This window comes from Lissotriton helveticus, chromosome 8 (assembly GCF_964261635.1).
Source record: "Lissotriton helveticus chromosome 8, aLisHel1.1, whole genome shotgun sequence".
Lineage (NCBI taxonomy): Eukaryota > Metazoa > Chordata > Amphibia > Caudata > Salamandridae > Lissotriton > Lissotriton helveticus.
In genome coordinates this window covers 414,255,271-414,283,269 of record NC_136069.1, presented here as the reverse complement: position 1 = coordinate 414,283,269, position 27,999 = coordinate 414,255,271, and the positions used below count along the sequence as shown (strand labels likewise).

The 27,999-nt window shown below is 47.3% G+C and overlaps 1 protein-coding gene across 1 annotated transcript in view; it reads right to left on the bottom strand.

The window, feature by feature from the left end:
• Window positions 1-27,999, bottom strand: part of LOC144772723 (mitochondrial ornithine transporter 1-like) — a 184,160-nt gene that overhangs the window by 42,222 nt on the left and 113,939 nt on the right. The window contains exon 4 of the mRNA XM_078657249.1: window positions 26,326-26,463. Coding sequence (XP_078513375.1) covers window positions 26,326-26,463 — 138 coding nt within the window. The remainder of the gene's footprint in view (window positions 1-26,325; window positions 26,464-27,999) is intronic.

Sequence of the window (27,999 nt, the reverse complement as noted above, 5' to 3'; positions counted from 1 at the left end):
TATGATGAAGGGTGCTTAGATTTGTTTGTAGACTTGATACATGACATTGTCATAGCTCGTACAGGCACAGACCTTTGTGACATTGCACACAGTTTGGGATATTTTGTAGATCTAGGGCAATAAATATTTATGGCAAAGTCACGCACACAGGACACCACAGCAAGTCAGCTTGCTGTGTGACAGGAAAAAGACAGGAATGCATTGTATTCAAAACAATATGGTGCATTCCTGTCTTTGTCCCTGAGTAGGCACCATTTTTGCTGCCTTGGGTCAACGCAGGCCCCCTTGCACCATGGTGCAAGGGTGCCTTCACTGAAAGGAGGATTGTTTCTTTGCAGGAAGGGTCAACTTCCTGCACAAAATCAATCCCTTGAGGCATGTTCCTCTTTCTATGTGTGCTTCAGAATGCAGCACACGTACAAAGAGGAAGTAACAAGGAGAAAATATTTCTCCTTGTTAAGCCTCACCAGGAATCAATCAATCAGTGACACTTATAAAGCGCGCTACATACCCGTAGGGTCTCAAGGCGCTGGGGGGGGGGGGGGGGTGCCGCTACTGCTCGAACAGCCAGGTCTTCAGCTTCTTCCTGAAGGAGAGGTGGTCTTGGGTCAGGCGCAGGTCGGTCGGGAGGGAGTTCCAGGTCTTGGCGGCCAGGTAGGAGAAGGACCTTCCTCCTGTAGTCGCTCTTCGGATGCGGGGGACGGCGGCGAGGGCGTGGTTGGCTGATCGGAGGTGGCGTTTGGGAGCGTAGAAGTTGACTCGGCTGTTGAGGTAGCTCGGGCCTCGATCGTGTAGAGCTTTGTGTGCGTGGGTGAGGAGGCGGAAGGTGATTCTTTTGTTGACGGGGAGCCAGTGAAGGTCTCTCAGATGTCCGGAGATGTGGCTGGTTCGTGGGATGTCGAGGATGAGTCTGGCTGAGGCGTTCTGGATCCGCTGGAGTCTCTTCTGGAGCTTGGCGGTGGTACCGGCGTATAGGGCGTTGCCGTAGTCCAGACGGCTGGTGACGAGGGCCTGGGTGACGGTCTTCCTGGTCTCGGTGGGGATCCACCAGAAGATCTTTCGTAGCATGCGCAGGATGTTGAAGCACGACGAGGAGACGGCGTTGACTTGTCTGGTCATGGAGAGGGAGGAGTCCAGGATGAATCCCAGGTTGCGTGCGTGGTCTGTCGGTTTGGGTGCGGTGCCCAGGGCGGGTGGCCACCAGGAGTCGTCCCAGGCGGAGGGTGAAGAGCCCAGGATGAGGACCTCCGTCTTGTCTGAGTTCAGTTTCAGGCGGCTGGTCGTCATCCACTCGGCTACCTCTTTCATCCCTTCGTGCAGGTTGGCTCTGGCGGGGTCGTTGGTCAGGGAGAGGATCAGCTGGGTGTCGTCGGCGTAGGAGATTATGCTGAGGTTGTGTTTGCGTACGATGGCCGCGAGGGGGCTCATGTAGACGTTGAAGAGGGTGGGGCTCAGAGATGATCCTTGGGGGACGCCGCAGATGACTTCGGAGGCCTCTGACTTGTACGGTGGCAGGCGGACTCTCTGTGTTCTTCCGTCGAGGAAGGAGATGATCCATTCCAGTGCCTTCTCCTGAATTCCGACGTCGCTGAGGCGCTGCACTAGGGTGCGGTGGCAGACAGTGTCGAATGCCGCGGAGAGGTCTAGGAGGATGAGGGCCGCTGTTTCTCCATTGTCCATCAGGGCTCGGATGTCATCGGTGGCGGCGATGAGGGCGGTCTCGGTGCTGTGGTTGGCTCGGAAGCCGGACTGTGAGGGGTCGAGGGATCCGTTCGTCTCGAGGAAGGCGGCCATCTGCTTGTTGACGGTCTTCTCGATGACTTTGGCTGGAAACGGGAGGAGCGAGATGGGGCGGTAATTCTTGAGGTCGGTGGGGTCCGCTGTTGGTTTCTTGAGTAGGGCGCTGAGTTCGGCGTGCTTCCAGCTCTCAGGGAAGGTGGCGGTGTCGAAGGATGTGTTGATGATGTCTCGCAGGTGGGGTGCGATGACAGCGTCGGCCTTGTTGAAGACGTGGTGAGGGCAGGGGTCGGCCGGTGATCCGGAGTGGATGGAGTTCATCGTGCGGATGGTGTCTTCGGTGCTGATCGGGGTCCAGGCGTGGAGGGTGGTGGTGGGGGGTGGTTGTTCGGTCATGGTGTGCGTTGGTTGGTTGTTGAAGCTGCTGTGTATGTCCGTGATCTTGTTGTGGAAGTATGAAGCGAGGGAGTTGCAGAGGTCTTGCGATGGGGTGATGTCGTTGTTTCCTGCGCTGGGGTTGGAAAGCTCTTTCACGATGTTGAAGAGTTCCTTGCAGTTGTGTGCGTTGATGTCCAGCCGGTCCTTGAATGCTGTTTTCTTGGCGGCGCGGATCAGCTGGTGGTGTTTCCGGGTGGCAAGTTTGTAGGAGGTCCTGTTGTTCGGTGTCGGTTCCCTTTTCCAGACTTTCTCCAGGGCTCGGCAGTTCTTCTTGGAGCTCTTGAGTTCGTCGGTGAACCATGGGGCCTTCTTGCTGCCGTGTCTGCTAGGCGGGGTCCTCAGTGGGTCGAGTTCGTCCGCGCAGTTGCTGATCCACTTCGTGAGGTTGTCGGCGGCCTGGCTGGGGTTCGCTGAGCTGGCAGGGGGGTGCTGGCTCAGGGAGGTGGCGAGCTGGTCTGCTGTGATCTTGTTCCAGCTTCTGCGGGCGGCCTGTTGCTGGTGTTGGTGGGTCGTCGTTCTCTTGAAGGTGAAGTGGACGCAGCTGTGGTCCGTCCATTGAAGCTCTGTGGTGTGGCTGAAGTCGATGTCTGTGCTGGATGAGAAGACGGCGTCGAGTGTGTGTCCGGCGCGGTGGGTGGGGGTGGACACCAGTTGCTTGAGTCCCAGGTTGGCGAGGTTGTCGAGCAGGGTGCTGGTGTTGCGGTCGTTGTTGTTCTCCAGATGGAAGTTGAGGTCTCCCAGGAGGATGTAGTCAGCGGAGGGGAGGGCATGCGGGCTGACGAAGTCGGCGATGTCCTCGCTGAATTGCGTGCGTGGTCCAGGGGGTCGGTAGATCAGGGTGCCTCTGAGGGTGGTGTTCGGGTTGGTGTGGATCTGGAAATGCAGGTGTTCGGCGCTGGTCAGGGTGTTGTCGGTGCTGGTCGTGAGACGGATGGTGCTTCTGTGGATGATGGCGATGCCTCCTCCCATCTGGTTGGCGTTTCGGTCCCTCCGGACGATCTTGTAGCCCTCTGGGATGGCGATGGCGATGTCTGGAGCTGAGGAGGCGTTCATCCAGGTCTCCGTGAGGAAGGCAACGTCAGGGGCTGTGGCGTCTAGGAGGTTCCAGAGTTCCACGGCGTGTCTGGGGACGGAGCGGGTGTTGAGCAGGATGCACTTGAGGTGGGTGCTGCTGGTGTTCGACTTGGCGGGTGCTGGTGCGGGGCAGGTCCGGATGCAGGAGAACTTGCAGGCGTGGCAGCTGAAGGGTCCGTGGGTACGTCTTGGGGTGGCTTGATGGCATTCTGGGAGTCGGCCGGAGTTGAGAGCGATGAGGGTGGCGGCGGAGTACGTCAGGCGGGTCGGTCGGGGTCTTCGGGGGCCAGGGGTCCTGGCGCTGGTCGCGATCCGGTCGCGGACGGGCGCAGACGGGCTTACCTTTGGCGCGCCTTCGGCGCACAATCGGCGCGCCCGCTGCGCGTGACCGCTGCGCGTTCGCACGGTCGCCATATAAAGGCGAAGTGCGCGGGTGGGCGGAGCAGCTGGGAGGCGGGAGCGGGGAGGGAACAGAAAGAAAAAAGGGGTGGGGCTTGCGGTGGTGGCGGGAAGCGGGGCGGGAAGACGGAGGGCGGCGAGGGTAGGCGGGCAATCAGGAAGGACACAGGCTGAGAAAAAGAAAAACACAGAAAAAACAGAAGAAAACGCTAACACGGGCAAGGAAACAAGGAAACAATTTAGCAAGCACAAATGACGGTCAAAACAAAAACAAAACAAATGACAACCGAGTCGGCCGGCAGCGAGGCAGGCAGCGAGGCTGGGACGGGCTGAGGGGCACACGCAGCAGCTGGTGGCCGTGCGGCGCAGGGGTGTCCCACAAGTGGGTCACACTCACCTGTGTCGCACGGTCGCCATATAAAGGCCAAGTGCGCGGGTGGGCGGAGCAGCTGGGAGGCGGGAGCGGGGAGGGAACAGAAAGAAAAAAGGGGCGGGGCTTGCGGTGGTGGCGGGAAGCGGGGCGGGAAGACGGAGGGCGGCGAGGGTAGGCGGGCAATCAGGAAGGACACAGGCTGAGAAAAAGAAAAATACAGAAAAAACAGAAGAAAACGCTAACACGGGCAAGGAAACAAGGAAACAATTTAGCAAGCACAAATGACGGTCAAAACAAAAACAAAACAAATGACAACCGAGTCGGCCGGCAGCGAGGCAGGCAGCGAGGCTGGGACGGGCTGAGGGGCACACGCAGCAGCTGGTGGCCGTGCGGCGCAGGGGTGTCCCACAAGTGGGTCACACTCACCTGTGTCGCACGGTCGCCATATAAAGGCCAAGTGCGCGGGTGGGCGGAGCAGCTGGGAGGCGGGAGCGGGGAGGGAACAGAAAGAAAAAAGGGGCGGGGCTTGCGTTGGTGGCGGGAAGCGGGGCGGGAAGACGGAGGGCGGCGAGGGTAGGCGGGCAATCAGGAAGGACACAGGCTGAGAAAAAGAAAAATACAGAAAAAACAGAAGAAAACGCTAACACGGGCAAGGAAACAAGGAAACAATTTAGCAAGCACAAATGACGGTCAAAACAAAAACAAAACAAATGACAACCGAGTCGGCCGGCAGCGAGGCAGGCAGCGAGGCTGGGACGGGCTGAGGGGCACACGCAGCAGCTGGTGGCCGTGCGGCGCAGGGGTGTCCCACAAGTGGAAAGGTGTAGCATTTTGGTGCGTTCCCAGGTCTTTCGCTTTTGGTGAATCCGGGAATTTACAGAATTCATGGATGTTGTGTGGAAACCACGCAACACCCATTGAATGCCTCCCTGGTGCAGAGTAACGCAACACAGTGATTTGGACTGCGTTACTCCAGATTTATCAAGTAACTCAGGGCCACGCAAGATGGCCTTGCGTGACTTGATTGATTGCATTTTGGGCTTGCGTCGCCATGCACCACATTGAATGGTGCAAGCGTGACGCAACTCCATACGTCAACATGACTCCCCTAAAATCTAGCTGCTCTCTACCTTCTCTACAGTGTTGAAAATGCAGTGTTGCAATCTACAAATGCTAGAATTTGTAATACCAGTCTTTTTCAACTATGTCCCAAAGGCGGGTGAATATCTACTATTGCCAGCCTATTGGCTTGATTCTTATTGGCCGCATTAGAAGTTGTATTATCATCAGTGGAAAGTGATTCTTTTTTTTAGAATTAAGTGCTATCTAAAGTGGCTATGTTACTCCAAAACAACGTTTGCTGGCTGAAACTGATTTCTCTTTTAAGTAAACACTGCCCCCAACAGGTCATATTCAGTACAACAGATTGTGGATTCTAAAGTAACATTTTCCATATCCTTGAGTCATCTTGTCAGTTGTATTGCTTCAACTACTATTAGCATGGTCGTGATTTTTCACTTTTTGGTAGTGATGATTTTGGCGAATAGGTGAATCTATTTTAATTATATAACAGAACAATGAAACTAATTACTGATACGGCACATTTATGTACCTTCCTTTAAATTCTCGAAAACATCTGTTTGATATAAACTTCAGGTAGTGTGCGCCTTATAAATGTGACAACTGATGGGTCATTGAATGCATTGCTTTGTGTTAGTTTTATATTCAATATCTGTTTGTAATAAAAAGTTTTAAACATCCTAATGCAGTAAGAGGAGTTTTTATTTCTGAAGGTTACTCACCGAAACGAAACACTGAAGAATGAGAACACCCCAAGACAGTTGTACAGTCAGGGCTCCTGACATGAAGGGCGCTGCATGACGCGGGCTGAGGAACCACGACATGTTCCTACAGGATGAACAAGGACCTGGGCGTCTGGGTGTAGCAAGCAGTACTGATGAATTTACAACTGAGGATTTTCAAGTGATTCTGAGAATAAATGTTGGCTTTTCCTAGCCAATCATACTTTATAATGAGCATACATTAATAGCACTTGTGGCTGTTGACATTTCAAAGTGGTGGGGCGTAAAAGTTGGGTATGTGTTGTGTCAAAAGCAAGCAAGCCTGACTGACATAAGAGTGGCTAAGAGTGGGCAAATGGTGTATTTTAAAACACATTTGAAAAAGCAAGACGGTTTATAAAGCTATTGTCAACATGTATTCATTACATTTTTCAAACACATTCAAAACTGCCCCACATCTTACTGCTTTAAATATGTTCAACAGGCCAGAATGGAAGCTGCACACCTGCTAACACCATGGTCACAAGAGCAGCATGCACCAAGGCAAGGCGGGGATCGCCAAAGTTCATAGCAGGAACCTATATGTCATGTCATCATTACCACCACCCACGCTCAAATGCAGCCATCAGTCCTGACAAATCGTATTCATTGACACTGCCTGCATTTTGAAAGGGGTGTGAAAAAGCTGCAATCAAAGCAGAACTAAGAAGTACCAGTCTTGTGCAAAAAACGGTTTTATCCAGGCTGCAAGCCATTTGTCACACTGCCACGGCCACATTCATGCTGCGTGACATGCACACAAAAATTAAAAAGTGACATCACATTGAAGAACTGTTTTGCTGTGGTGCAGTGCTGTCGCTTGTAACCCACTTAGGAGTGTCTGCCCACTATGCCGACTGCCTGGTGAGGCTTAGTGAGGCTGGGGTCGCTGGTCCCGCGCTGCACTGGCTGCAGTCGTTCCTTATAGGAAGATGCTTCCAGGTACAACAAGGGGCTTGTCGATCGGTAGAGATGCCACTAGACCAGGGAGTGCCTCAGGGCTCAGCTTTGAGCCCCACTCTTTTTAATCTGTACATGGCCTCCCTGGCGAAGGTGGTACAGGCATACGGGGTGGAATTGGTATCTTATGCCGACGACACTCAGATGCTGATTTCTCTATCGCAGAACACCGCCAATGCCTCCACCAACTTTAAGGCCTGTATGCAGGCATTAGCTGAGTGGATGGACTCCCACTGCCTAAAGCTCAACGGCTCTAAGACAGAGGTTCTGGTAGTGGGGGGAAAGAGTGACAGCTGGTCGGCCGAGTGGTGGCCTCCATGCCTTGGTCCTACTCCCACACCTTGTGAGGAGGCTAAGAACTTGGGAGTATGGGTTAACACCACTCTCTCCTGTGAGGGCCATATAAGGCGTCTTGTGGGCAAGTGTTTCGGGGTACTGAAGACCCTAAACAAAACTTTAGACCTGCTACCCCTAGAGGCCAGAAGGACGTTGACGCAGGCACTGGTGACCTCTCGGTTGGACTATGGAAACATTCTGTTCCTTGGGTCCACCGAGGGTAGCCTTGGTCGCCTGCAAGTCATCCAGAATGGCGCCGCCAGATTGGTGCTAAGCAGACCTAGGAGAGCAAATTCTCAGCAGGCACTGGATGCGCTTCACTGGTTGCCAGTGAAGAAACGCGTGCTGTTCAAATGCCTCCTCTTCTGTCATCGTATTGTCTGGGGCAGGTCGCCCGCCTATCTTAGGGACTTAGTCAGCCGCTACGAACCGCCAAGGGCCCTCCGTTCGGAGGGCATTGGGCTGTTGACAGTCCCAAGGGTAAGGAAGGCCAGAATGGGCGGACGATCTTTCTCGCTCCAAGCTGCTCAGCACTGGAACAAACTTCCTCCTGCCCTGAGATTGGAGAGCAGTGAGACGGTGTTTCGGGCTAGGCTCAAAACTCTACTCTATACCTTGTAGGGCTAGGGGTTCTGTAGTGGGTGGTTGTGAGTAGCTCCATTCAGCGCGGGGACACGCCGTGATGGCGTTACTGTGCGCTTTATAAGCTCTTTATTATTATTATTATTTGGGGGCATAAAGTAAACAAGGAAGTGAGCAATAACTACATCTTTGCACCTGCATGACAAATTAGGAGGAGAGGCTGCCAGGCCACCTTAAAGATTAACAGAACACAAGCACACTGCATGTCTGCACTCAGCACAACACCATGCAGGCAGAATACACTTCCTGGTCACTGAAACCTGCCTCACACCCTCGCTGCAGGAGCTCATTTCTCTGCTGTTTAAAGATAAGCTTTCACGCCCTGCCGTATTCACCAACTTCCTCCCTTCTTAAAGCTCCACGTCCCAGCGCTTTTTTTTCTTTTCTGGATGACAAAGCGAAGCAGGGGCGTAGCTAGAGCTTGTGGCGCCCTGGGCTTTCCCTCAGATTGCCGCCCCTTGGGGGGGGGGGGGGGGGGGAAGGACGGTGAGCACTTGAAAGACACAGTCAAAGGCTACCCAGATGGCAAATGACGCACTCCCCAAAAAGTTCAATCTGACAACCAATATGCACTATGAAAGGTACACCTATAGCAAAGCAAGCAAGACAACAGCCAGCCCAGGACAAATGATGCATGAATTCGCAAAGAGGAAGGAAACCCTTAAAGACCCACAATGACCATCTGCAGTGTCACTGTGTCTATCTGTGGTCTTGTGGTATTAATCTACGGAGTCATGATGTCCTTGTGTGCAGCATCATGGCATCCATAGGCGGTGTCAGGGCGACCAATGGGAAGGCAGCTGGGTGCTGCTCCGGGGCCCGGCCGGTTCTAAAGGAAGAGGAGACACTCTGAGACAGTGGGACCCTGCGGGCCCTGGGGGAGGTGTCGGGTCTTTCCTTCTGTCACTGGCTACTTAGTAAATAAAAAACAAACTCTGAAGCGGTAGACAGCAAGAGCAAAGAGTGTGTGCTGTTACTAATGCATTGCGTGGCGTGAGGTAGTGTGTGCAGTGCACCTGCCCTGAGCGGTAATATACCCCAGGCTGTGCTGGAACACCTACATTCCTGGCTGTACGGTCACAATGCATAAACATATTCTGTGTAATCAATGCTGCGCGCTCGCTCCTCTCAGTACAACTTGACGCACTGCAGGCCTGGGCTGGCACTGCAGCTCTTTGTAAATAAATAAAAAACTAAAACTAAAGCTGCATCATCAATATTTCATTGTACTCATAGGATTCAAGAGTGTAATATAGAACAGTGGAGTGATAGGGAACTTGTTTTTATGTAAAGGGTGGTAAATGTAGGTTACAGCCTATCAGCAGGATTGGTGGAAAATACCTGCACAAAGAAACATCAGCTGTATATGAGTTGTTTTTTTGCAGTTTTATGTAGAACGATTTTGGGCCAAGAGCTTTAGAGTGCTTTACATGAACTCCAGATTACATTATGCAAGGTGAGATTATTTTTTTTCTTATAGGCTAGGAGAGATTAAGTGATTTGCCCAGAATTGCAGGATATTTAACCAATGTCAAGACACGCACCTGGTTCCCAAAATTTTAAATCGGCAGCTCTCTGAGCTCCGGCCATTAAGCTACATCTCCTCCCAATGTATAAGGCTGTTAATCTTACCTCGTTTTCCCATTACTTGGATGTGTGTGTCACTGTGGCATCTAGTGTCAACCGATCTGCCCATTTCAAGTCTGTTCAAGACTCCCACACACCAGTGGCATAAAGCAAAATGACCCCGCCCCCACCCTGCAAAGTGGGCCCAGGAATCTCCAATATCTCACATATCTACATAGGCTTTTGGCTAAATGGTTGCCCAACGCGCCGCTGTCCCACACTCATGAATTGTACATTTCCGTTCCCATAGCTATTCGTCTGATGATCAACATTCCTGGCTTTAAACATCACACTGTCGCATATCTGTAATAATCTAAGACCAGCAATTGGGAACAGAAAAGATGATTCACTCAAACGGATTGTACAAGATCATACTCAACTGTCGCTCCCTTCCAAAACACGCGACAGAAATTCGCTTACTTTTGGAGGAACTGGAACCAGACGCCCTTTTCCTTACCGAAACGTGGCTCACAGAAACCTCCGGCCCGATATAGTACGGGTGCTTCCCTCTGACTACTACATCTGTAGGCAAGACCGGCAAGGGGGTCGAGGGGGGGGGGAGTAGCGATCATTCATAAATCTAACTTTCTCTGCTGTACCTCAGAGAATCCTCTCCTAGATTGTGAGAGTTTAGGTTTTTCCATCTCCCTTTCTCCCACATGTACCATCTCAGGCATCCTTGTTTATAGGCCCCCTGGAGATTATCATAGTTTCTGTAATAATCTCTTGGAGAAGATCTCACTTCCAATTAATAGTCACTCCAATTATTCTATCCTGGGGGACCTTAACATTCAGCTAGATGAAATAGAGACCATCCCAGCGCAGTCTTTGACTGACACCTTGAGGGTAGTACAATTAGAACAAATAGTGTCAGGGTCCACCCACATAGCAGGCCATCTCCTGGATCATATCTTCACTAACCTGGGTAATGTTATCTGGAAGCCGCCTAGTTTTGTCCATGGTCAGACCATGCCCTTCTCTCTTTTACTTGGTCTCCTTTTGATCAAAACCACACACCCAGCATCTCTAAGAGAGTGAGTCGAACATGGTCCAGGCTTTCGGCGGAGAAATGGGAGGCGGCACTTATGAGATCCCCTCCAGTCCCTTATGACGATCCCATCCAGGCCAATGAGGCCTTCAATAAATGGCTTGAAGCCACGTTGGACAACATTCTACTCAAAAAAGTAGTCCGTCATAGGACTGGCCCTAATAAAAATCCCTGGTACTCGGGGGAGTTAAAAGAATGTAAACAACGATGTAAACGGGCCGAGAGAAACTGGAGGAAAGATTTCTCTCTATCAGCCAAAGAAGAATATAGGGCGCAGATCAGATCCTATAAAAATCAGTTGAAAACTGCGCAAGCAAACTACTTCCAGGATAAAATCTTGGTAGCAGCCAGTAGGCCAAGGGAAATATTCAAAATATTTCAACAATTGGTTAATCCTACCCTGGCCACTAGGGCCTCATCTGATCCCCTGAAACGCTGTGAGGACCTGGCCTCCTTCTTCGTTGCTAAGGTTGGACACATCTATTCTGGTTTCAGCCTTAAAGAGCAATCTACCAGAATCAAGGAGATAGAATCAACATCGGAGGAGGTCAATCTGGAACCCCGCAATAGCCTTGACACTTTCCCCCCGCTGGGCTTGGTCACCACTGAATACTTCCTTGTAAACCTTAAGTCAGGCTCACCCTTGGATGTTGCTCCACCTTCTGCTCTTAAACAGGTACTGTGAACAGTATGTCTCGCCATAATGCAGGTAATTAACTCCTCCTTGGAGACAGGAATAGTGCCCCCCACCTGGAAGTTGGCAAAAGTCAAGGCCCTTTTAAAAAAAAAACAACCTTGATCCTGATGATCTTGCCAACTACAGGCCTATATCCTTGCTACCTGCACATAGCAAGATAGCTGAAAAACATCTGAATCATGTTTTATCCTCTTTCATAGAGACCACAGGAGCCCTCCATTCTTCTTAGACGGGTTTTAGAGCCAAACAAGGGACAGAGGCTGCGCTAGTGGCGGTGGTGGAGGCGACTAGGAGCATCATTGACGCCGGAGGCTGCGCTGCGGTGATCCTGTTGGACCTCAGCGCAGCATTCGATACGGTCAACCATCCCCTCCTACTCCACCGGCTCCGCCTTTCAGGAGTCCTTGGAATGGCCCTTAAATGGCTCCATTCCTTTCTGTCTGAGAGATTCTTCTCAGTTTTTGAGGAGGAAGTGTCATCTAGCCAACTTCAACTGTATCACGGCGTTCCCCAGGGATCCTCACTCAGCCCCACCATGTTCAACATCTACATCAGATCATTGGCTGAAGTGGTGCTTCCCTGGGGTATTCAGCTTGTCACCTACGCCGATGATACACAGTTGGTCGTCTCTCTGACTAGGGATGAAGTCATAGAACAAGGGACTAGCAATCTAACCCTTTGTCTTGCCAAGGTGATGGAGTGGATGACCTCCTCGTTTCTAAAACTTAACGGGTCAAAAACAGACATCATGATGTTGGGCCACAAAGCCCCTCCTAATTTGGATCCCTGGTGGCCCAACCGCCTTGGTCCCCCAACCCCCCTAAGACCCAAATAAAGAGTCTGGGAGTATGGCTTGATTCTGCCCTTTTCTTTCAAGTTCAGGCAAAGAAGGTGGCTGCGACCTGCTATGGATTGATGAGGATCCTCAGGAAGGTTCTGCCCCTCCTTTCCTTTGAGGCAAGACGCATATTGGTTCAGTCGTTGATCCTCTCACGGCTGGACTACGCAAACGCGGTTTACTTTGGGGCCCCTGCAAGCACGATTCAAATTCTGCAATCAGTGCAGAACTCTGCAGCTCGGTTGCTGATGAATGTACCGAGACGTAGCTCAGCTAAGGCTGCTTTGCGACTACTCCACTGGCTACAGATTCAAGAGAGAATCACGTTTAAGATCATGTGTATGGCACACAAGTCCATCTGTAATGAGGGTCCCACCATTCTGAACCCTCTGTTTGGTCGCCATCACTCCTGCAGATCGTTAAGATCTAATCAACGCAATCTGCTTGTAGTTCCTAGGGTTAAACAAGCCCGTATGGGAGGACCTCAGCTCTCCTTCCTGGCTGCCAATTGTTGGAACAAACTGCCAGATAACGTCAGGCATGTAGGTGACCATCTCTCTTTCAGGAAGCAATTGAAGACACTTTTATTCAACTAGTGTCTGGATCAGTACCCTGGTCTTATAGCGCTGGGATGCCTAAGGGTAGCCATGCACTCTACAAAAGAGTATTCATTCATTCATTCATTGTGCTTAACAGAAACCAAATTCATAGCTGCCAAGGTTTCAGATTGCTATGTGTGTGTGTGTGTGTAATGAAATTATGAGTGACATTTCAATGACTATGAGTGACACTTTCTCGCTAGCAAATTCAAGCAATGAAGACGAGGGAATCATGTAAATATCGGAAAGTACACCCATTTGAGTATAGCAGCTAAAGTATCAGATTGATTATGTGTGACATTTTCATAGATCCAGTGGATTTAAGAGAGTCACGCAACAACTAAATATTTAACTCAGAGTGGCAATTTCTTGCAATCAAAATAATGGAACGAAGTCAATGGAAATAGACAAATAGCTGAAATTAACCTCATTTGAGCAACAGGAAACCGAACTCAGCAGCAGGTGCTGTAACAATCAGCACCCTCCGCCCCAGGCTCTTCAGTACCACAATGGGCCCCTGAGTCAGAGCGTGATCCCCTAACGCCTGCCTCCACCCCTCCTAAGCAGCAAAAGCACAGTGCAAAGACTCTCAAGCACAGTGCGCCGGGCCACAGAATGTTGGTAGAGTGAGACAGAGCCCCCCAACCTGAGTGTCAGTCCCAATCCCCAGTCTGCCCCCCGCAAAGCAGACACAGAACTGCGCTAAGAGAAGTGCCCAGGGTAGGACAACCTGGGAGAAGCACATAGTGCTTCCCGAACCAGGCCCAGACCTTCTAACATCACCTGCCCCTGTTCCAACGGCTAAAAGTATGACAGACAGGGAGGGGCTGTAATCACCCTTCTCATCCCTCCTCCCTGCTGAGAAAACATGTGGGAGAGCAGACTCCTTTAGACTGCACTGCACTTCACCCTCACCCACGGGACCCGAAACGTCATCCTTCAATCACTCCCCATGATTGTTTGGGCCATCTCTGTGCAGGTGGATTTGTTCCCCAAAACGTGGAAAAAACATAGAAAAAGGCCCGGCATTATTGGCTCTGTGCGATCTTTCCACATTCCAGGTGCTAAACAACTATTCTGCTTTCAATTATTTTCAAACAGGCAGCGCTGCCTGACTGGCTTGTGTGCGATCGAGGAAGCTGGCAGCTCAGGCCTCAACGAGCGTGCCACAGCACCGACCTCTCCACCCCCGACCCTCCCACACACACACACACACGCATCCGTCTTACTTGGAGGTCCAGGTGGCTGTCGGGCTGTGTGCCCTCAGTGAGTCCTGGTGATTGCTGCAACCGTGTCGCCGGTCGTCAGTGAGTCCCGTCCCAGGGCACTCTCTCTAAGCTGGCATGGAAATTAATTTGATCGTCGGGGTCCGGTTCAGAGGGCAAGCTAGGTGCCTAAGCGGGTGGCGAGCGTTGAGGGCGGTGTGCCACGTACGCTCCTACCCCCCTCCCGAGACCCATGGTGCAGCTAGCGCCATAATTTAAAGTGCAGATACACTCCTAAATCAGGAGTTTTTGGAACGGGCTATTAGCTCTTCCTCCTTTGTCTTTTTGCACTTTATCACTATTTTTACTTTTTCACTTTCACGTCCCCAGGTTAGGGTGGACGATTAGAGAGTCCATACCGCCGGGGTTCACACTAGTCCTGATGAATGCCTAGGTAAATGAACACCACTTTAAAGGCTGAAACATGTTGACTGACTTAACGCAATCTCTGAATTAAACCAAACCATTACCTTTGGCTGTAAATTCAGACACATAGGAACCTTTTAACCGTGTCATAGGGATCTACTAATAAAAGTTTTTTTGAGATTCTCTTTAGACACTTTTTATTTTTATTTATATTCCTCACTGCACGCCCACTCACACAACCAGCTCCGCAGTCTTCTGGCGTCGTAGCACACCAAAGAGGCACTCGGCCTCTGAGGTGGGGCCCTATGATGAAGCATGACACTGACTAGGTCGGTGTGTGAGGGCTTTCCTATCCACCCAAATTGGGTGTGCAAACTCCTTCTTTACATAGCTCCATCTCTGTGGCTTCTGAGACACATTTAACCTCTCTTCTTTTGTTTATATATGATAACCGGGGACCAAGAGAGTGATCCTTAATGTCCCTGCCTCTCCTTTTGTTGTTTTGTATGGAAATGAATTATACATACTTGAAAAATGACCTAGTTGCGGGCGAGCGGCTAAAGGCCACAAAAGGGATGGTGTGAGCTGCAGCGCCGCGGGCCTAGTACAATGTGCGGCCGGCCCCGCCTGCAAACCAGTGAGCTGCCAGCCTTATACCACAAACTCTCCCCGCGCACAGGGACGTAACGTTCCCCCATGGTGCCACGCCGGTCACACGTGTGTTCTCTGCACGCAACTTTACTGGACGGCTGTGAGGTCAGGCAGAATATCTGACTGACGGATTTAAAACAAGCATTTGCAATGCAATAGGTCTCACATTAGGAAAGTTTGAGCTATTGGTATTGTAAATGACACATTTTTTATTGATGTGCTTGTTTTGAAAATAGCGAAATTATTAGCTTTGTTATTTACAATGCCAATAGTTTTATCTTTCGCAAATGTGACACCTATTGTAACACAATATTTGTTGTAGCACTGAGTGGTATTTGAAGTGTATGTTGCATTGAGTGCAGTGTAATTATGTGGCGTGTAATTATGTGGCACTAAGTGGGATTTGGGGTGTATGTTGCATTGAGTGCAGTGTAATTATGTGGCGTGCAATTATATGGCACTGAGTGGTATTTGGAGTGTATGTTGCATTGAGTGCAGTGTAATTATGTGGATTGTAATTATGTGGCACTGAGTGGGATTTGGAGTGTATGTTGCATTGAGTGCTGTGTAATTATGTGGGTTGTAATTATGTGGCACTGAGTGGTATTTGGAGTGTATGTTGCATTGAGTAGAGTGTAATTATGTTGTGTGTAATTATGTGGCACTGAGTGGTATTTGGAGTGTATGTTGCATTGAGTAGAGTGTAATTATGTTGTGTGTAATTATGTGGCACTGAGTGGTATTAAGAGGAGTGTATGTTGTATTCAGTAGAGTTTAATTGTGTGGCTTGTAATTATGTGGCACTGAGTGGTATTTTGTGGAGCGTGTTACATTCAGTCAAGTGTAATTATGTGGTGTGTAATTATGTGGCACTGAGTGGTATTTGGAGTGTATGTTGCATTGAGTGCAGTGTAATTATGTGGCGTGTAATTATGTGGCACTGAGTGGTATTTGGAGCGTATGTTGCACTGAGTGCAGTGTAATAATGTGGTGTGTAACTATGTGGAACTGAGTGGTATTTGGAGTGTATGTTGCATTGAGTAGAGTGTAATTATGTTGCGTGTAATTATGTGGCACTGAGTGGTATTATGAGGAGTGTATGTTGTATTCAGTAGAGTTTAATTGTGTGGCTTGTAATTATGTGGCACTGAGTGGTATTGTGTGGAGTGTGTTGCATTCAGTCGAGTGTAATTATGTGGTGTGTAATTATGTGGCACTGAGTGGTATTTGGAGTGTATGTTGCATTGAGTGCAGTGTAATTATGTGGCATATAACTATGTGGCACTGAGTGGTATTTGGAGTGTATGTTGCATTGAGTGCAGTGTAATTATGTAGCATATCATTATGTGGCACTGAGTGGTATTGTGTGGAGTGTTTGAGGTATTCAGTAGAGTGTAATTGTGTGGCGTGTAACTATGTGGCACTGAGTGGTATTGTTTGGAGTGTATGTTGCATTGAGTGCAGTGTAATTATGTAACATAAGTATGTGGCACTGAGTGGTATTGTGTGGAGTGTGTCTTGCATTCAGTAGAGTGTAATTATGTGGCACTGAGTGGTTTTGGAGTGTATGTTGCATTCAGTGCAGTGTAATTAAGTGGCATGTAATTATGTGGCACTGAGTGGTATTGTGTGGAGTGTGCTGCATTCAGTAGAGTGTAATTATGTGGTCTGTAATTATGTGACACTGAGTGGTATTTGGAGAGTATGTTGCATTGAGTGCAGTGTAATTATGTAGCATATAATTATGTGGCACTGAGTGGTATTGCGTTTTGCTATGCTATGCTTTGTTATGCTATGCTATGTTTTGTTATGCTATGCAATGTTTTGTTGTGTTTTATTATGCTATGCTTTGTTTTGCTATGCTATGTTATGCTATGTTTTGTTATGCTATGCTATGTTATGCTATGTTTTGTTATGTTATGCTAAGCTTTGTTTTGTTATGCTATGCTATGTTGTGTTTTGTTAAGCTATGCTATGTTTTGTTGTGTTTTGCTATGTTTTGTTATGCTATGTGTTGTGTTTTGTTATGCTATGTTTTGTTATGTTATGTAATGTCATGCTATGGTTTGTTTTGCTATCCTATGCTTTGTTTTTAATGCTATGCTATGTTTAGTTTTGCTATCCTATGCTTTGTTTTGTTATGCTATGCTATGTTTTGTTATGCTATGTTATGTTGTGTTTAGCTATGCTATGCTTTGTTATGCTATGCTATGTTTTGTTATGCTATGCAATGTTTTGTTGTGTTTTATTATGCTCTGCTTTGTTTTGCTATGCTATGTTTTGTTATGATATGTTTTGTTATGCTATGCTATGTTATGCTATGTTTTGTTATGCTATGCTAAGCTTTGTTTTGTTATGCTATGCTATGTTGTGTTTTGTTATGCTATGCTATGTTTTGTTGTGTTTTGTTATGCTAAGTTATGTTATGTTTTGATATGCTTTGTTATGCTATGTTTTGTTATGTATGCTGTGTTATGTTATATTATGCTTTGTGTTTTGCTATGTTTTGTTATGCAATGCTTTGTTTTGTTATGCTATGTTTGATCTTATGATTTGTTTTGTTGTGTATTGTTATGCTATGTTTTGTTTTGCTATGCTTTGTTATGTTTTGTTATGCTATGTTTTGTTGTGTTTTGTTATGCTATGCTATGTTGTGTTTTGCTATGCTATTTCTTGTTTTGTTATGCTAGGTTTTGTTTTGCTATCCTATGCTTTGGTTTGTTATGCTATGCTATGTTTTGCTATGCTATGCTAGGTTTTGTTATGCTATGCTGGTGAGGGTGAGTGAGGGTGTGTGAGGGTTAGGGGGTGTGAGGGTGAGGGTGAGGGTGTGTGAGGGTGAGAGGGTCGTGAGGGTGAGTGAGGGTGGGTGAGGGTGTGAGGGTGAGGGTGTGAGGGTGAGGGGGTGTGAGGGTGAGGGGGTGTGAGGGTGAGGGGCTGTGAGTGTGACGGTGTGAGGGTGAGGGTGAGTGAGGGGGTGAGGGGGTGTGAGGGGGTGTGAGGGTGAGGGGGTGTGAGGGGGTGAGGGTTAGGGGGTGAGGGTTAGGGTGTGTGAGGGTGAGGGGGTGAGGGTAAGGGTGTGTGAGGGTGGGGAGGACGAGGGGGGTGAGGGTGTGTGAGGGTGAGTGAGGGTGAGAGGGTTGTGAGGGGGGTGAGGGTGAGTGAGGGTGTGTGAGGATGAAGGTGTGAGTATGAGTGAGGGTGTGAGGGTGAGGGGGTATGAGGGTGAGAGGATGTGAGGGTGTGTGATGGTGAGGAAGTGTGAGTGTGAGGGTGACTGAGGGTGTGTGAGGGGGTGAGGGTAAGGGTGTGCGAGGGTGAGTGGGTGTGTGAGGGGGTGTGAGGGTGAGTGAGGGGGTGTGAGGGTGAGTGAGGGGGTGTGAGGGTGAGGGGGTGTGAGGGTGAGGGTGTGAGGGTGACAGGGTGTGTCAGGGTGAGGGGGTGAGGGTAAGGGTGTGTGAGGCTGAGGGGGGTGAGGGTGAGTGAGGGTGAGAGGGTTGTGAGGGGGTGAGGGTGTGAGGGTGAGTGAGGGTGTGTGAGGATGAGGGGGTGAGGGGGTGAGGGTGAGTGAGGGTGCGAGGGTGAGGGGGTGTGAGGGTGAGGGGGTGTGAGGGTGGGTGAGGGTGAGGGTGTGAGGGTGAGTGGTTGTGAGGGTGTGTGATGGTGAGGAGGGGTGACCAGAGACAGACAGAGGCCACTGGAGACAGTCAGAGAGCAGCCTAGACAGACAGAGGGTGGCTGAGAGAGGGGCGAGCAGCGACAGAGAGAGGTCACTGAAGACAGTCAGAGAGCAGCCTAAGTGTGGCAGAGAGAGGGAGACCGGGTCATGTCACTGGAGACAGCCAGAGAGCAGGCGAGATGCAGAGAAAGGGAAACAGCAGCAGGGGCAGCGAGAGGGATGGAGAATTGCAAGGACAGAGGGCAGCAGGGAGAGAGCGGGAGATGCAGACAGAGGACAGACGACAGGGAGGCGAACAGGGGGACGAGAGCAGAGACAGAGATAGACCAGAAAGATAGAGTGAGATTTTTGCAGAAAGAGAACAGTTTCAACTTAACGGGATGCTTTAGCACAGAGAAATATTTATGCATTTTTTCAATCAGTAGATTTAACATCATTCTATATACCGATATATTTAGTATATGAAAAGCAGAATAGATTCTGGTGTAGTCATTGACATGGTCTGCATAGTTAATCCGGAGCTAAAGGGAAATAGAAGACTACATGAAGGAAGGGCGCAATGGCACTATAAGTGTGATTATGTCAGCTATGCCAGCAACATTAGCACATTCCTCAAAGTTGTGAAAAAGTGGCAGTCTCGATTCGTTCTGTTTAGGGCTCTGGGAAACGTTCGCTGTAATCTTGAAGGATGTGTATGGAATCCGTGAAAGAACAAGATTTTATTAACCAAAATCACCAAAACTAAGCTAATGTAATTAAAGCAGGGGGCGGATCCCTTTGAAGCACGGCCTCGCGGCCGTGAAAGAAGTAAACAGCAGGGATGTAATTAGGGGGTAGGAGAAGTCGCGCTGGGGTGAATGCCTGAGGCCAAGCTGCCCGTGAGAGGGAGGCTGATGGCTGTGATGTGTGCAGCAGGGGGCGGAGCGGATCCCAAGTGAAGCTGCTGGCGGCAGATGGCTTGGCAGATGTGCATGCGCTTTTAGGTCAATGCGCTTGCTGGTTAAACTCTGGATAAGCCCCTATATTCTCGCAAGCTCAATGTGCGAGCGCATTGACAGGCGAGACCTAAACAACGGTCGGAGCGAGGGACTGGACGTGACGTCACTAAAGCGGCGGGCGGGACTTAGGCCGCGTTGCACTGCAGTGCAGCCTGCACTCCTGACCTGCAGTAACTGCAGCAGGCAGGAACAGACGCACAGACGCACGGGACTTACTTTAGGCAATGTAATTGAAAGTCCCGCATTTGTGTGCACTGTGCATGCAGCGGCAGCCTGCAGCCTGCAGCTACAGAAGCAGGAACTGAAGCAGGTCACCCGGTCTGGTCAAGTCACAGAACTTCTAGGCGGCCGCACGGGCCTCTAGACAGTGCCGGCCCGCGCGGCCACTACCGCCTCAAAAATGGTGCCGCCTGGGGCGGACCGCCCCCCCCCCCGCATCCCCCAGCTACGCGGGTGAAGAGAAGGATTTTGTGAATGCTCCAAGAGTGGAAAGTTCATCCGTAAACAACCCAAAATAATACGATAATGACGAGGAGTAAGCGGAATAAACAAGTGATCTTACAATTCTTGCTATATAAATCAACAATCCAAATAACTTGGATTGCCGATTTATATAGTGAGAATTGTAATATAACTTGTTTTTTCTAACTCAATGTAACCTTCACTGCCTGAAAGAACAGGCCACCAAGCGGCCCTTGTACATTAAGGGTAGTGTTTTTATCTTGTTCTACAATGAAAACATCTTCTAAATAAATGATTTTGCAAAGGTTATTCCATCCGTGGCGCCATTGGGCGTGTAAATTAGGAGGCTGGCAGCGCTGCAATCAGGGCTTCGTTGATGGAGCCATGTAAATTTGTAGACCGAAGGACGGTGATGGAGTGAGTGTCCGTGCAGATTAGCACATTGTACACTACACTCCTTTTGAGTTCAGCTCTAAATCCGGGGGTGATATCATATTTAAGAGGCGCTATATTACCTCCGAATTTATGGAGTCTGATTACAAGTGTGCCGGAAAATTCAGGCCTCTATTGTTTAAAATTCAGGAATTCCGTATTCCTCGGAATTAGAGGGAAAGGGGTCCCGGCCCTCGTTCAACAGTGTGTGCACAGGACACCCCCTAGTTTAGCGCTGGGTGCACCCGCAGGGTTTTAAAATGGTAAATCCACGCCCTTTTTTTGTACCCCATAGATACCTGTGCGTAACTTTAGAAAATCAAGCCTGTGTGCCCAATAATTCAGTCGTCGTGGGTAACAGGGGGAGGTGGGAGGGGTTTAATTAAATAAAAATATAAAATTAAACTTACTTAGCCTCTGGATGGGTATGAACTCAGACCCGTGCCAATTCCGCCAGCTCTCCTCGTCGTCTGGAAAGGCAGCCTCCCTCCCCTACGCCAATCATTGGTGAGGCGCAGGGGAGAGCACCCCAGCCGCGCCATTTTCTCTGCATAGAGAAAAAGGAAGAGTGGGCGGTTGTACTCGAGGGCAGGGAGGGAGTGGCTTACCCACTATTGTGGGTACTGACTGTTTGGTCGGCTCCAAGGGCCGACGAAACAGTCAGTACCCACAACAGTGGGCTAGCCACTCCCCCCATCACCTTGAGCACGACCACCCACCCTCCCGCCCCCAACCAGGCACTTCTGCTTTCTCGCAGAGCGAGAAGCAGAAACATAAAATGGTAGTTTTAACCATTTTATGTTTCTGCTTCTCGCACTGCGAGAAAGCAGTGGGGTGACGCCCAAACGCCCCTATGGAGGAGCCACCACTGGTCGGTTGGCATCCCAGGGTCTGAAGGTTGCGGGTGCAGGGGTGTCTTTCAGCGTCGGGTTTCTTTCACAAGATCCAGTCAGGCGGACCCTTCAAGATGGGGCTGCAGGCATCGAGGAGAACTTCAGGAGAGGTCGACCAATGTTGGATTCGAGGTCAGGATCGTCAGGGGGACCTCGCTGGATAGTTTGGCTACTTGGACTCGGGCCGTGGGCTTCGGGTGCAGAGTGGCAAGGACTCGGAATTCTGGAAGACACGGTAGTCCCTGTTGGAGGTTGCTTTTGCTGGACAATTCTGGTGTCTACCGGAAAGTCTTTATTGAAGGAAGCTCAGGTCTCTGGAGTTTCTCAAGAGTTGCTGGCCATGGGACATGTCGGTTTCCTTGAGAGGGTTGCTGGAGGAGTAGTCATGCCGGTAGGGCTGGGGCTGAGTCAGTTGTCATCTTGTTGTTGTCTTCTTTGCCGCTACTGCACAGCTCTTTGCTCTTTCTTTGTAGGTCATCGAATCTGAGGAACATGGTTCAGGGGAGCCCTTAAATAGTAATTTTGAGTGTGTTACTGAGGTTGGAAGGCATTAGACAATGGATATTGTCCCCTAGGGTGACTACACCCTTTAGGTGGCCCCTACCTTTGGGAAGAGGGGCACATCCCTCTTCCTATTGATCTTCATTCTCTAAAGCAATATAGGGAATTCTGAAAAGAGGGGTTAACCTCAGTTCCTGGCCACCCTGAGGTGTGCCAAGCCAAGGTGGACACTCCTAAGCTGTTTCCTAATTTTCGTGCCTGTCCTGTCACGAAAAATCGGAGCTAAAAATAGGGGGCAGGCATCTCTACTAGTTGGAGCTGCTGCCAAAATCAGCATAACACAAGGTAAGAACCTTTGAGGCTTACTGCCAAGTGCTGCTGTTCCTGCAAGTGGGAAGAGTGAAGTAACTCTACCCAGAGCAGGCTTTGTTTCTGACCTCCAGGAGCACATAGGCTCTCACCAAATGAAGTCAGTAACCTGTCTGGTGCTGGATGGCTGGCAGAGACCTGTCAGCCAATACACTAAACGCTTGATGTTGTTGCAGGGGACATCGCTAAGATTCTTTCTGAGCGTATTTTATAATACATATTCAACACTGGCATCAGTGTGGGTTTATTATGCTGAGAAGTTTGGTACCAAACTTCTCAGTCTTCAGTAAAGCCATCATGGTGCTGTGGAGTTCGTGTTGACACAAACCCGGCTGATGTACTCAAAATGGCTTCACTGCACAGTGTTCAAGAATTGACTCAGACACTGAAGGGGCATATTGATCATGCAGCTATGCCCTCACCTGTGGTATAGTGCACCCTGGCTTGGGCTGTAAGGTCTGCCAGAGCGGAGACTTACCTATGCCACAGACAGTGGTGTGTAGGGATGGCACCCAGTGTGCCATTTTGTCTCTTTTAGTTTAGCTGCACCAAAACATATAGCATGCAATGGCAGTGAGTATGTGTTTGGTGTGGCGTCATTTAGGGTGGCACATACATGCTGCAGCCCTAAGTAACCCTCTCTGGCCACAAGGCCCTTTGGTACCAGTGGTGCCTTTTAAAAGGGACTTATATGTAGGTCAGAAGTGTGCCAATTGTGGGGGCAAAAGTACAGGTTTGAGAAAGAACAAAGGTGCAAAAAAAAAAATTTTGTTGGGCCAAGTTATGGACATTACGAGCAAATTCTTTACTATGTATAGTAACACAACATGAGCAGTCTGGTTTCATAAAAGGTAGACTGTCCTTAGATAATACTAGGTCCTTTTTATGTGATCAAGAAATAATATAATCCTAAATCAGTGGCCATATCTTTAGATGCCAAGAAGGCTTTTGATAGAATGCAGGGGGCATTCATATTTATGACACTGGTGTGGCATGGATTTAGCCCTACAATTATTAAAGTGATATCTACATTGTATAATTACCACAAATCATCTGTTTTTGTTAATGGAATCTATTTGAATTATTTGTTCATTCTCCCAAGGTGCACAACAAAGATACACAAAATAACCATTGCTTTTTTTTAGCAATAGAACACTTTTTGTCTTGAATCAAACAAGTCATACATATCAGGTTTCGCCTACAGTGATGAATATTTGAAACTATTGGTTTATGTGGGTGACATTCTCCTTCCCACATAGAGACATCTTTGCCAGCTTTCTCTGCAGACGTTACTTCTTCTTTACTAAATTAGGCTCTAAACGCAACCGGTAAAAATCTGAAATTCTCCCATAAAATATATTCTGCACAAAACAAATGCATGTTTGGTCTGGTTTTTAGATAAACTAACTCAGATAAATAAAAATATTTATGGATATGGTTTCCTAATTCAATTAGGGACACAGTTAAAATTAATATGACTGAGTTGGTACATAAATTTGAGACATTGATCTCTAGATGAAAGCGTCCATTTCAGTAATGGTGGGTTCACTTACATTCAATTAAAATGATAATATCCCCTATAGTCATATATTCCATCTCTAAGATCCCAGATAATATACCCACTTCTTTTTTTCAAAAAGATTGATTTTCCTTTTTCCTCATTTTTATGTAACAAAAACATCAAGATTGTTATTGCTTTTAATACAGCATATTAACACGATGTGGCATCAATTTTCCTATTTTTTTTATATCATAAAGCTTTGTTTGTTTGCAACAATCATCATATTGGCTATTAAAAGAAGACAACTGATATTTCCCATTGTTGGTTGATATTGAAAGGTCATTTATTGACCCTTTCTCTTTTAAAGATTTATTTTTATTTTTCCAAAAGACCATTTCAGATTTCACACCCAATTTCTAAAAACACATGAAAACTCTTACACCCAATTTTTATTCTCAGAAATTGAAAATTGAGACAATATTCAAATTCTTCTATTTGTACAATAAACATATTCAACTTGATATAAAAATCAGTTTTTGCAACTAAAGGAATAACTTGGGTTAATCGTATTATTTAAAAGCATTACTTTATTTTCTTTTCTGATTTTCAATCTAAACTAAATTTTCCTATATCCTTTAAGACGGATCATGAATGTTTAGTGGAAACTATATCTGGCATTCATTTTAGTATCCCTGTTAAACATATTTCTAATATGATAGAGAATAATATTAGCTGCATACTACTCCTTAAACCTAAAGCCTAATTTTTATATTGATACTTGAAGAGCAAAGACATTACTGTGCCTAAGTCACAAATGTTACTTCTTAGGGAAAAAGATCTCAATGTGTGTTGATCTATAGAGTTATGAAAATCTTATTTGTGCTGCTAATAGAACTCAGGCTCTGTTTTCTATTCATAGAAGAGCATTGTTAACCACCACATATATAACAAATGTTTCTAGTAATGAAAATAATAACTGCTAGTCTTGTACCTGTGCTCAAAGTGATTTTTTAAATGCACTCTTTGCGTATTCACATATTTATGATTATTGGCGACAGGTATGCAAACAAATCAATGCCATATTGGATGCCAATGCCAATCTTAAGATTGATGTTCCATTTAAACTTGCTAACATATTCCTGAGTACTGGGTAGTTTCCTCCATTAACACAAACCTAGCTGAATTCTTACTTGCTACTGTATTTCAACAAAATAACTCTGAATTGGAAGAATGCTTCCAATGTTAATTATAAGGCATGAGGATTGGTGTCTATTTTAATCATGGGTTAGATAAACCTTTTGTGACACCGATGTAATTAGCTATTTAAAGATAAGTTTAAACAAGTCCATTTAAATAATTTTGAACCTCCTGAAAGTCTATGTTCACTGTTATTATGTATGCATTTATGTTTAAGATTCAATATACAGATAATGTTGTTTAACACATTTTTAATGACTTTATTCTGCAAATGTGTTTGAATATTACTATGGGGCCAATAACGATACGGCCCGTAAAGGCTCCGAACTTTGGCCGGAGCCTTTAGGGCCGCTTCGCAATGAGGCAGTCATTATGATGGAGGCGGTCGGGAAGGAAACAAGCTGTGTCATTCTGGCTCATCTCCCAGTTGGAATCCGGTCTGTAAACTCAAGGGAAGCTCTTTCCGTCCTTGAGATTACGATCACGGTTGCCAAAATGGTTTCCATGCTGCTCTGTCCGACATGGAAACCATGACCAAAAGCGTGTTAGGGGAGCCCCTTTGGTGCACAGCATTCGGTTGGAGGCCGAGGGGGACCATTGATCCCTGTACCTTGTGGCAGGCACCTTGAGTTGCCTGTCAAGGGGAGCAGGGATGAACCGCACTTCCCATTTCACTATGGGAGCATGCATTACAGCCTGTTTATGGCCATAATGCATGCTCTCATAGTGAAATATAGTAATGCGACCGAACAGTGTTCAGTCGCATCCTAATGGGGCGTCGGAACCGCTGACCGGGTTTTGGTCGGCCCTATGACAGAGTTGAAGTTATTCCGCCTGATATCATAATGAGCCCCTATGTCTTTAATTTGCCTATTATTTCTCCCTTTCGCCTCCCTCTTTCTTCCTCTCTCTAATCTTTTCTAAGTTAAGACCCCTTTTAAAACATGTATTGATGATTTTGTACTTTGCTTGCTCGTATTATTGCATATCCTAATTCATCAATCACTATTCCCATTTCTCTCCTTTATCAACACTTTCATTGATATCTCGGAAGATTATTTATTTATTATACTATGTTATGTTTATATGATGTCTTTTTAAATTACATCACTAAAGCTTTCAAAGTTAAAAGGAAATGAAGACACCTGGCTTACAACACTGATGTTTGGGAAAACTGAGTCAGTTCAATTAAATATTTAGTTAATCCTATATTAAACCTTGCATACAACTATGTCATTGAGTATTCCAATGCCTCCTCAGTTTATGATGTTTGAGTGAGTCAGTGATCAATCATATGTGCTCACTTGACATTCAAGGTGCTATCAGGAAATGGCATAAATTCTAAAATATGGTGCCACAATTTTACCAGATAGTTGTACATGCATAGAGAAAACTATACTTACTTTTGTCCTGTTACTACCTTTCCAGACATTTGCATTTCATGCATTGCTTGTAAACGGCACTTCACCAATTCTGTTGGACACAGTGCAAGTGAGGCAAAGGCAGCAGCAACAGAGCCTGCAGCAGCATTTTGCAGATCACTGAAACAGCAAGAACATTAAAGAGGATGTGAACATTGCATAAAATTGAGCTTAAATGACGAGTGGTTGCAGCTGTCATAAAACACATCAATATAGTACTGAGATACTAAAATAGTACTTTAAGCATCAAAGTTTTAATTGGGCAGTGTTCATGCAAACTAACCTGCTGGGAGGATCTTATATCCAAGAACTCCCTTCCGCACAGTATAAAAATTGTTTTTATTCAAACAGTTAGTACTTTACTCAATCTATTATGGGATACTCCTTCATGAAAGGCAATGTTGCCTAAAATAACATAATGTGTCAAGCACATGTTCACCCAAGGGTATCTTTGAGCTCAATTTTTTTGAAAAACAGGGGACCCCTATATAATTAATAGACTAGCTGTACATAGGGTAAAAATTGTAGTAGGTAATGGTCTAGCTACGTTGTATAGATGGACCCATAGATTTTTTTGCCCTTAGAAACAAACGCGCAATTTTCTGTATCCGGTGTGCGCGACACCCTCCACATGAGAAACTGTTCGTCTCTGGGCTCACGTTTTTTGCTCAGGAAAGTCCTTTATCAGGACCTCAAAAGTCGGGCATCCTCTTGAAGCAATATCGTGCTGCATAAATAGTTGCCTCCCTTTCTATCTTCATATTGGTGGAGCTTTTCAGTATCTTTGTCCTGCATGATTGGAACACGAAGCATTTCTGCTTGTCTTCTCGGTTTTGAATTAATTCCTTCGTGTAATAGGATTTCTCATAAAATTACAGTACGTTAAGACGGGGACCTGGTGAAGGCGATCTCGCCGAAACGCGCGTAGTCTCACTACCGCCTTACCATCAGCATTTGTGTCTAAGTTTTAGTTTGTACTGTGTTTGAGTTTTGCATATTTGCTTGAATAAAAGGAAAAATAATATCAGACAAAATTGTTTAGCAATATTATTATATTACATTTTCTACAATTTCAAATAATTAATTTAAAAATGATTCACATTTTGATGTCTTATGTATGTTATGTTTAGGCCATAGCTACTAGATATCGGTTTGGGTTGTCTTAGTGATTTACAGCCATTCGACTAAGCTATAGACCATTACCTACTACTATCTTTGAACTAAATAACAGATGTTTATTGTTTACCAATTCAATGGTACTCATTTTATTAGCATCAGAAGGGTGAAAGCCTGAGTGGACTCACCGGGATTAAAACCTGTGACCATGAGGTCGAACACAGGAAACCCATTGGCCCACTAGGCCAGCAGACCTGGCTACCGGGCCTACTGAGATTAGGCTCCATATCTGAGCCAGCTCTAGGCCTTCTACATTGTAATGTTTAACACATCTTTTGCCTTACGTTGATCCACCCTTGTTGGATGCATAAGTTCCAAGGCAGCTATCACTAGCCTACAATGGATAGCATCCAAAAAAAGTAATATTTATGCGAGCCTGGATGTCCTGAGAAGCAATTGCATGTCTGAATATTGTACACTGACCTATTATCTGACATAAATATAGTGGCCCGTTAAATTGCAAACCTTGTGCCGACACCC